The sequence below is a fragment of the Ammospiza nelsoni genome, chromosome 2 (genome assembly GCF_027579445.1).
Source record: "Ammospiza nelsoni isolate bAmmNel1 chromosome 2, bAmmNel1.pri, whole genome shotgun sequence".
Lineage (NCBI taxonomy): Eukaryota > Metazoa > Chordata > Aves > Passeriformes > Passerellidae > Ammospiza > Ammospiza nelsoni.
In genome coordinates, this window is record NC_080634.1 from 30,833,290 (window position 1) to 30,843,867 (window position 10,578).

Consider the following 10,578-nt stretch of genomic DNA (forward strand, 5'->3'; position numbering starts at 1 on the left):
TGCTGTCCCCTGGATACCAGTGATCCTCCCACTCCTGCAATGTCCCAGAGATGGTAGGGCTCTCTCAGTTTTTCCAAATTGTAAGTCAGGCATTGCTGCCTTCAAACACAGAGGGGAAAGGAACAGAAAAGACTCTGGAACAAGCACTGCTCTGCAGATCCCTTTTCTGTCCCTAATGCTGCTCCTCTGCAAGAGCAACCCCAGGGATAGGTTTGTGAGAGTGGGGGCTGAGGCTGTGCCTCTCCCTGGGTATTTCTGCAGCCTTACAGCACTCCTTACCCCTGATGGACACCTTACCAAAGGCTGCATTGCCGGGGCCATTGCCAGTTCAGCAAACCTCGAGGAAGCCTTGCTGCAGAGAGTCACGCCGGTGAAACCCTGGAAGGAGGAATTAGAACGGCAACCTTTCGGTGGAATGTGACAAGGTCTGAGGGATGCAGGATCTGCCGCTGCAGGAGAGGTTTCTGCCAGCACTCCCCGCGTTATACCCGATGTGCTCCAAGGGGATAGCCATTGGGATGTGAAAGAGAAGCAAGGCTCCCATCTTGCTCCCCTCGCACTCTCCATTCAGGCCGCTTCTCTTTTCGCCGTGAATCAAACCCATTATGTCTCTCCGTTTCCCTTCTCTCTCTTTTCTCCCTCGGAACTGCCCAGCTTGTGCTGGGGGCGGGGGAGGGCAGGGGGCGAGCGAAGGGCAGAGCGGGCAGCGATGAACGGCGGGCAGCGACGAACGCCGCCCCTGCCCCGGCCAGGCCCGGCCCGGCCCCGCCCGCGGCCTCCCCGGCCGCACGGCCGGCCCGCAAAGCGAACCGATCACCACGGGGGGAAGGCAATAAAGGCAGGGTGAGACACCAGCCTTGTACCTGCTGCCGGCACATTCGGGCCCGGGAGGCAGAAACAGCAGCGGGGCCCCGCGGCCGCCTGAAGACAAAGAAACCCTGGTTAGCAGGAGCCGGAGCTGCCCACAGCCATCTCCCCATTGGCTCCCCGCGCTGTGCCTCTTACGCAATCCTCACCCAACAACCAGCTCTGACCTCACTGAAGGGCACCCTCAGTGAAGGACAGCTCTGATTTGATCCTCAAACGCGAAAATTCGTGTTTGGGATGCTGCAGCCAGCTTGTGGTGGCTGCAGCTTGCGCTGTGTGGCAGCGATTACTTTCAGAATATTTTGCTCGTGTTAAGAGTGTGTCTGTCACACTGTGAGCGAGAACTGCGACCTCCATCTGTGCCGCGTTAGCAAAGAGAGGCTCACAAAAAATCACGATTGAAAACATCCCTCCTCTTTCCAGTCTTCTGACAGGCTGTGTCACCCCTCGTCATTCCCTTCTCCTCCTCTTGCTCCTTCTCCTTGTGCTACCTACCCTGCTTCCCAGCCCTCCTGCAGGGCTTATTTAAATATGCTGCCTCTCAGGAAGCCATTTCCCAATGCAAAGTTGGACGGTGCGTTGAATTCTTGGGTATTTCCTCTTAAATTCGGTATAGGGCATCGTGAAAGAAGAACAAAGCGGATTAATGGACACAGTACAGCAAGATGAACGGCGTGGGTTAAATACATAAATGCATTCAAACACATTCCCACTGCACACTGAGATTTTGCTACTTTTGTTGTGAGTGAAAGGACAGATATTTTGTATTTATGTAAATCTAAGAAAATTTAATGCAAATTCACATCCTCCTGCTCTTTTGTTATTCAGCAAACAGTTTGGAAGTGGTTTGGAACCACTTAGGAGTTACTCAGTAAATATAATTCTTAAAATACCCAGTTATTGTGTTTTGCTTTTGCTCAGAAAATGGCTTGCAGTTAGTTAGTTCAGCCTTCAAAACAAACACTAAAGTCCCCTGTGCCCCCCATCAGAACACAGTGACATGACTAGCAAGGTAATAGACCAAAATGCATAAATAATTGCTTCTAGGTGCATTCACCCTGCATTTGCTGGGAGCAGAAGAATAGATGCCACGCATGAAAGCCTAAACACATCTCAGCCACGTGCTCACGTATGATGGCACATGCCGGCGAGCTCAGCGCACGCCTCAGCAGAAAAGTACCATGCTTTCCACACTGACAGCAGTCAGAGAGTGTAACAGGGAAAATACCCCTCTGTACACAAACAGGTATGTACTGCACCTAAACACACGCACACACCCACATACACACCAAGCACAAACAGGGTGCAGCACCAAAATTGGGACACTGGATGGAGAAAATGACATTCCCATTGTTGTCTGGGCTGCAGGCAGACACGGACAGTGTCTGTTCCACACAATGATCTGTCATGTAACTTCTGCACCTCCCTCATTTTGTCTGAGGATGCAAGTCCCCGAAAAGGATGGAATATATTCTGCTGAGCTGGCAAAGCAACTGCAGACAAAGCCCAGAGAACACACAGAGCGGGGATGGGCATCTGCAGAGCGCACAATGAGTGTACTTGCGTTTGCAACAAAGGGGAGAGCACAGATGGGAGAGAGGAGCAGAGGAAAGCTGCAGATCGATCTGGCAGGCGAAATGCAGAGTGGCATGGATCAGGTGGAGGAGCAGGAGTCACAGGGAAGAGCTAGGTGAGACAGTCAGTGGATACCCTCAGGGCTTGAGGGAAGCAGCTGCACACTAGAAGCTCAGGGAGTCTCACCACCGGGATCCAAAGGGCAGGAAGAGTCAGAATGCAGAGACAGGAAGGTCACAAGATATGAAGAAGAATTTCACGTTGGAATTTAGGGGAAAAGCATAGTAGATACAATCACGCAGGGCAAAATGGGACATGTGGAAAACAAAGGAGGGGATGTGAGATGAATTTTGTAAGATACAGGATGTCACAAAGAAGCCAGGGAGAGAGCCATGGGAAGAGTGCTCCAAGAACACAGGTAGGAGACAAATGCCAAGAAGCAGCAGATGAGGGGAAAATGGCAAAGGGGACGGGGTAAGGAGCATGGAAGGGACAATGTGAGGTTGCAGGCTGCAGGTGCTGGGGAGTAAAGGAGAGCTCGCTGCTGCCATGCCAGCTTGCAGGGCTGACCCCACAGCTCCATCCCACAGGTTGCTGGAAACAAGCTCCCCTTGCACAAACAGGTGTTTGTCTGTTTGCATCCGTGGGTGCGCAGTCTGTGTCAATGTGGCGCTTGGGGCACGGGAACGTCTCTGAACATAATCCTTTGCTTTCTCCCCTCTAGGATGTTGTGTCACGGCCTGTTTGTGCATTAATGTGAAGATGTCTTTGCCAAGGGATATGTGTCAATGTAATTTTGTGTTTTCAGTGGTTGAGTGTGTAAAGGAAAAGGATCCTGGAAAAAAAATCCTGGATTGGTGAGGAGAACAGCAGAGCAATGAGCCACGCACCTTGTGACAAACAGAAGCAGAGAGAAACAACATCTGGCCACTATATGGATTATTTTGGGTCCTATTTTTAGATGTATATCTAGAAATTAAGATTTTCTTCATGCAAAAGAGAAGGATAAAGAGGGGTACTTGAGCCAAACCAGGGCTGGAATGCTGAGAGCAGCTAGACCTGAGAAATTGGCCAGATGGGTTTTGTGAAACAGTAGGGGAAAGAAAAATTAGTGCATGCATTTTCATAATTTGGTTTATTTTGGTACTAGTCTGGATGTGTGCATGTCTAGAGTTACAGGACTGTTTTTGGGGCAGGCACTCCGCACTGTGTGTAGCTGGGAAGAACGTAAATTAGTCAGATCATGAGAGAAGCAGCTGTAGCTGTGGAGGAGACAAGATGGCAAGATGGGGACCTTCTACCGCCCTGTCACACAGACCACAATTTATCCAATCCCTTTCATACCTTCCTTCAGGACATACGTACTCAGTGCCCTATGTTCCACGAATACCAATGGCTTTTGCTGTTAAATGCTCAAACTGAGACACATTCAATTAAACTCAAGAGCACCAGCTCTAAATCCTGACTTTGCACAGAGGCTGAGTTTGTGTCTGGAGGACAAGAAGAGCTTCTGCACCTCAATACGTTTTCCAACTAGATGGGTTAATAACCTTGCCTTGCACCTGCGAGAATCACTGTGTACACGTGTATGTGAAAAATGCATATTGTATGATTGGCTTTTCGCAAATATTAAATATGTGTTGTGTTAGAAAGTAATGCTGTATTAATTCTCTTAGGTAGTGTGTTAAATATAGTTTTAGGCCATAAAAATGTTAAAATAGAAACTGTGCTATGTAAGATACTTTTTTTTGTAAAGAAAGGACTTGCAGCAAGATAGCAGCCACACGACACCTACATCTTTCAGAGAAAAAGAATTTATTGCCCTCTTATCAGAAGAAACTAACTTCTTCCCACCTTGAAGGCGCTGTTAGGATTCGGGGGAAGTTGACGATGACCAGACAGAATCCTGTGTTTGAATGGAATTTATGCATCATGTATGAAGTGTATGAATACACAACAGGCTATTGTTTTTAAGGATTAAGACTCTGTTAACGGGTGTCCTTTTCGGGCTTATGCTGTCCAGAAAAAGGTACCTGGACGTCTGTAACTCTTTGTCTCTGTTGTCTCATATTGCCCTAATTAAAATTGTCCAAATTATTATTACTCTAATTGTATTACCACTTTTATAACCATTTTATTACTATTAAACTTTTAAAATTTTAAAAACAGGTGATTGGCATTTTTCACATGCACATCTGTATGCGCTCAGTTCTGTATGTAGGTAGGCCTGCAAATTTGTGCAGATTTATTTTCTTTTTTTCTTTTGTATGAACCTGTGACTAAGAGCGGGACAATATAAACCCTCTGGGAAAGGTGAAGGGAATTTAGTCATCCCAGTCTACTCAAGCTGGTAACCAAAGGGCTGAGGAGCGGCTACAGGAACATCTGTTTCATTAGCAACAAATCCCTGCAGTTACAAGTCATCACCTACGGTTCTGCAGGAAGGACCCTTTGGCTAAAGGGAGACCCGGAGGTGGGCGATGATTCTTCCCAGCCCGGAGGGAGGCACCGGCAGAATGTCTGCCGGACTCCGGGATCGAGGCGGGCGGGCGGCAGGGTCAGTGTAGCCCGCCGTGCGCTGCCCGGCAGGTGCCCGGGAACGGGAGGTCGGTGCCGGACGGGACGGGACGGGACGGGACGGGACGGACAATTCCCGCGCCCTCGCGCGCCTTCCCGCCACCCCACGTGCCAGCGGCCCCTCCCGCCTCGCACTGCGCCAAAGGGCCCCGCGCCCCCGCCCCGCCGGCGCGCTGCCCGCCGCCAGCCAATGAGAAACCTGTTGCCAGGCAGACAGCTCATTTGAATGGCCCAATCAGGCGCCCCAGCCCCTCCTTATATGGGGACCGGGGGATGCGATCGCTAATCCGCCCCCCCGCCGCCGCCGGCTGCCCGCCCACTCCCTCCGCGAAGCACCGCCCACTCCCTGCCTGAGGCCCCGCCCACTCGCTCCGCCGCGCGCAGAGCGCGGGAAAAGCGCCCGGCGCTGGGCGGGCAGGCGGGGGGAGAAGGGGAGGGGCGGGAGGAGCCCCGCCGCTGGGAGCGCTTCCAGCGGAGGAAGGGCGGGCAGCTGGAGTGGAAAATTCCAGGCAGGAGGCCGCGTGTCGCCAGCGCTGCCCTCCCACACGGCCCCGCAGCGCCGCTTCTCGCCTCCCCCGGATTCCTCCTGGAGAGCCAGCCAGCCTGTACGGGCGGCTCCCCGGGCGTGCTGCGGGCAGAGGGCTCGGCTCCCCTCCCCTCCCGGGACGCTTCCCGTCGGAGCCGCAGCACCTCGGCGCGGAGCGGGGCTTTCGGCTGGCCTCGACGGGGCCGTGCGGCGCCTTGCGGGGACCCGCGGTGCGCCCCCCCGCTGCCGGGCGGCCGCGGCTGAGCGCACATTGTTCTAGCGGCCCGTCCCTCTCCCCTCCCTCCTCCGCCTCCCGTCCCTCTCTCCTCCCTCCCCAGGTCCCTCCTTCCCTCGTCACCGGCGCTGTATAAATCCCCTGCCCCGGCGGATCCCCCCACCGCGGGAGACCCTGGTACTTTGGCCCCCGGGGCGGGATCCTGCCGCCGCCTGCGGACCGCTGGGACTTTGCGCTCCCGCCGCTGACCCCTTCTCGCTCTCGCCCTCCCTCCCGCGCACGCTTCCCACCGGCCTCTTCCCTTCGCAACCGGGGGGCCAGGATGTCGGAAAAACGCGTTGAGGAGGCACCGGCGGAGCTGAGCGCTAAGGTGAGACACCTCCCTCCCCTCCCGCTCCCCTCTGCCCACCCTGGCAACCGGCGGCGCTCCCGGCGGGAGGGGAGGGGAGGGAGCGGGCTCGGCGGGGGAAGGGGGCGGGGGGGCCGGGGGCTCCGTGAGGTGCCCGGGCGGCGGGGGGCGCGCGCGGCCCCTTCGCGCGCCGCCCGGCCAATGGGGGGGCGGGGGCGGGGCGGGGGGGGCCCCGAGGGCCCTCGCGCCCCCCGCCCCGCCCCCGCCCCCCATTGGCCGTGCGGCGCGAGCGCGCGCTGGGTTCGGCTCCGCTCGGCGCCGCTCGGAGCGGGGTCGGCGGGAGGGGGAGGGCGGGAAGCGGTGTCACGGCGGAGCAGGGCGAAAGTTGTGTGGACACAAAGCAAAGCGCGGGCCCTCGGGTGGCGGGGGAAGGAGGAGGGAGGGGTGGAATGGAGAGAGAGAGAGAGGTCCGGAAACGCCTCGATCCTACGGGCAAGGTTGCCTTTTTTTTTTTTTTTTTTTTTTTTCTTTTTGGTAATAAATCGTTAAAACTCTTCCGTGCCACTTCTGGTTTCCACACGCGTGTGCGGGCTAAAAGTAGCTGTGACGCGCGTTCGCTGCGCTGTTTTCCTTTGTCAGGCGGGCGGATTTAACGCCTAATATGTCTCCTCCTCGCCCGCTATGCCGACGAGGAGCCTTCCAGCCTTCTTTGTCTAGGCATCCCCGTCCTTTATTCTTTTATTGCCGTTGACCGCCGGAATGTTGTTGGTTTTCCTCCCCCCTTCCCCCCGCACCTCGTTTCATATCTAGGAAAGGAAAGAAAAGAAGGAAAAACTGGAAGAGAAAGCAGTCCACAAAGAAAAGAAGAAGGAGATAGTAGAGGTGAGGCTCTTCTGAGGGACGGATTTGGTGACGTCGGGGAGGTTTTTGTGCTCGCCGTGGGCAGCAATTAGGAAGGGAATGCGGGAGATGAAGAAAGACGGCAGGCCAAGGGAGATCCACATAGAGGTAAAGGGAGAGTAGTGAGCTCCTGGATAATTGTGGAGAATGAACCTTGAAGGACTTGGTGTAGTCAGCACAGCTCATCGGGGAGAAAAAAGGTCAGAGAAGGGAACGGAGCTGAGAACAAGTGGGAGAATGTGGAACGGGAGATGTGCACCCCGGGATACCCCAGTGGGCGCCGGACCACAGGGAGCATGTGTTGGAGAAGGTGGGGGAGGAGCAGTGAGGAGAGGCACAGATTGATGGAGGTCGGCAGGGATCTGGGAGCAGATGTACCATGAGCCTCGGCTAAGTCATTAGCCTGTAATCAGAGAGATGCTGCGGTTGCTGGGAGGGATGGCAGCAGCTCATCGGGATGTGAGGCAAGGAGCTTCGTGTTGCTGGGCATGGACTGGAAGGATGGGCTTTGTGAAGGAGGGCTGCTGGGAATAACGGTGTCGGAGCAACAATGCACTCAAATGCATACCTGGAGTGGCTGGAGCTCTGGAATTTGTTGTGCTTGTAGCAAAGAGCACGTGAAAATGTCATCCTGGCACTAATTTCTGCTCTGACCGGTTTGTTTCATTCAGGATGAGGAGAACGGAGCTGACGAGGATGATGAAGAGAATCCCGATGATGTGGATGAAGACGAAGGTGGTGATGAGGAGGAAGGTAGGGAAAATTAAAGGAATAGGAGGCCATGGAGGAATAAAGGATTGTGGAAGGAAATTCTCTCTCTGATCCCTCTTGACTGTGAGATTACATTTCCTTAAATGCTGCTTCAGTTTAACCCGTGATTTTCCTTTCTTGCTTGTGCTTAGAAGCAGATGAGAATGGGCAGGAGCAGGATGGCCACGCAGAGAAACGATCTGCAGAGGAGGAGAAGGTGAGCAGTAGTGTGAGAATAATGGAGGGGAGAGGGAATGGGGCTACTTGCTGCTTGTTGATCAAATCCATGTGGATGCTGCTGCTGAGAATCTCAAATAGGCCTCGGGCCTCACTGCTTCAGGAGCAGATAGGTAAACAAATCTGATCTGGGAAGGAGATTGTAAATCACTGGATGCTCCTTGTAGGATCCAGGTCCTTCCACCAGCACCAGTGGTGCTGAGAAAGTGAGAGAGTCGAGGTGCTGGAGGTTGTGCTTGGCAGTGGCCTCTGGATTACCTGTGACCTCTGGGCTTCAGGCCACGAGGTGGACTTGTAAGGGTGCGGTGACTGAAGGGTCTGATCTTCCACATAAGGGCAGACCCTGAGGTCTTTCTGGAGTGGTGTGAGCCTCGGCTTCTTACACCTCCTGGAAGTAACAGCATGGGCGTGGTGTCCCTCTGGATGGAACTGTCCATATCTTAACCAGCTGTGTCAGGCACTCCAGGGTGCTTTAGAGGGGAGTGGATTTGGGGTGGGCCTAACAGAGATTTCCATATGGAGGAAAGAGCAGCAGTTAACAATTCTGTGGAGAAATAATGTACCTTGGGGTGGTGACTGGTGGTAACTCCTTCTTCTTCCTCTCTGTGGCTGATGCAGGATGAAGTGGATCCAAAGAGACAGAAGACAGAAAATGGCTCTAAAGCTTGAGTCCTCCCCTCCCATCTCCCCTGTTCCGTCCATCTCTCCTCCTCCATTCCAGCCTGTGCTTGCACTGCCCGTTAGCCTCTGGCTTCACACAATCTCAGATGAGGAAAGATTAGAAACGCTCTCAGACGGGGAAGACAGCAGTTTCCTTCTCACCCAAAGACCTGGCCCGTCCATGACATCATTCCCCAGCTGAATTATCCCCGTCCCTGCATCCCTTCACTGCACCCCACCTCCCAGTGCTCCTCCTCCCTCAAGAATCTCATGGTTTCCTGGGCACACAACCTCGCCAGGCGCTTCATGTGGCAAAGCCCCTCCGGTCCCCTTGTCACCTGTCCCCTTGTCACCTGCCCGCCTGTTTTTGTCACTGGTGTGAGATTCTTGAGCGCTCCCGCCCCCCGGCCCTGCTGCCCGAGCTCCTCCCTGCGCCAGGAGGTGTGGGCACAGATCTCTCTCATGGTGCGTTCCCCGGTCCCAGGCCTCTTCTCATCCTGCAGCTTTCCCGCTGAACTCTGAGAGACAAAGAATATTACAAGCAAATAATGGTTCTATTAAGCAACACATGGAGACAGGATTTATTTTAAGCTTTTCTTTTTTTTTTTTCCAAGTTTACATGACAGCAAGCTGGCCCTCGTGAATTTTTTGGAAGATAAGGGTTGCTTTTATATATGAATTTCATCTGAGCTGTGTATTTTTTTAATTTGGAGGCTTTTTTAAAACAAATCAAGAGAGACACAATTGGGGACCAAACTTGATTTCCATTTTTTCCCTTTCAGATTTTTCTTGTGACCATTTTTTGTAAATTAACGGCAATATAGCCACAGCGTTTTCTATGGCACAGACATCACGAGAATGATAGATATAAATATATATATTGTTTTCAACAAGCACTGTAAATAAAAGCGTTTAAAAATGTTTCAAACCGCTGGTTGTGCGTGGCTGTGCGTTCTCATCCTGCGGGGCTCGGTGGGAGTTGTGGGCAGAGGGGGTGGCCAGCCGGCAGCGGGTGCGGAGGGGAGATGGAGGTGATCCAGAGGCGTGTGTTGGGTGTTTGGGGCCCCTTGTTGGGATCCTGCGAGGGCACGGCACAGACGCAGGATGAAGCTCCAGGGCTGTCCTGAGTCTCTGGAAGCGCTGCTGGGCAGCAGGTTTGGGAAGGGAAGGGAGCTGTGGCTGCAGCCCTGCCCTGGCTGCCTCCCGGCGTGACTCACCCGGCTCCGGCCGCGGCGAGGGGAGCGCTCCGAGCGGCGGCAGCTCCGCTTCTGTCCCGCCTTTGGCTGCCTTGGGGCGAGCTGTCAAGCGTTTGTCTTTTTATCGGAGCAGACCTTTAGAGCTGCCGTTCGTGTTTCTCCTCTTTGAACCCGCGCTTTGGCAGCCGCGCAAGAAGCCACCGGGAGCTGTAAATAATCCCAACTTTTGTGTCGGCGTCAGCGGCTTTGTGCTGCTCCGGCTGCGGATCGGCCTCTGCGAGCGACAGCGCTCGCTCGTCTCCAGAGGGGCAGAGCATCCGCCGGCATTCTCTCCCGGAGCGGGGCTGGGCACAGAGACAGGGCTGCTGCTAAGCCCCGCTGCCCGTGGGGTCACCCTGCATCCCGCAGCCCGTTCCCGCAGGAGCTGCAGCCAGCGGCGGCTCCTTGTCCCGGGAGCCGCGGAGCGAGAGCAGCTCCTGCTGCCTGCCAGGGACCCGCTCCGCCCCTGCCTGCTCCCACCGGGATCCATGGGCTGCTCCAGCCCAGGAGTGACCGCATTGTCCCTGCTCCCGCCGGGATCCATGGGATCCATGGGCTGCTCCAGCCCAGGAGTGACCGCATTGTCCCTGCTCCCGCCGGGATCCGTGGGATCCATGGGCTGCTCCAGCCCGCGCGTACCTCGGAGCTGCGCCGGTGCCATTTGGTA

The 10,578-nt window shown here is 54.8% G+C and overlaps 1 protein-coding gene across 1 annotated transcript; it reads left to right on the forward strand.

Moving 5' to 3' along the window:
* The first annotated feature begins 5,862 nt into the window (after window positions 1-5,862).
* PTMS (parathymosin) lies at window positions 5,863-9,604 on the forward strand. Its single transcript, XM_059466293.1, has 5 exons — window positions 5,863-6,150; window positions 6,940-7,011; window positions 7,701-7,782; window positions 7,932-7,996; window positions 8,635-9,604. Exons 1-5 carry the CDS (start codon window positions 6,103-6,105, stop codon window positions 8,683-8,685), a joined length of 318 nt encoding a protein of 105 aa, XP_059322276.1. The 5' UTR covers window positions 5,863-6,102; the 3' UTR covers window positions 8,686-9,604.
* Window positions 9,605-10,578: the final 974 nt, after the last annotated feature.

Excerpts from the sequence above, each read along its gene's own strand:
- PTMS (XM_059466293.1), top strand. The coding sequence starts at position 6,103 with ATGTCGGAAAAACGCGTTGAGGAGGCACCGGCGGAGCTGAGCGCTAAG. Across the intron at positions 7,783-7,931 it reads AGGTGGTGATGAGGAGGAAG|AAGCAGATGAGAATGGGCAG; the intron begins GTAGGGAAAATT and ends GCTTGTGCTTAG. Across the intron at positions 7,997-8,634 it reads GATCTGCAGAGGAGGAGAAG|GATGAAGTGGATCCAAAGAG; the intron begins GTGAGCAGTAGT and ends TGGCTGATGCAG.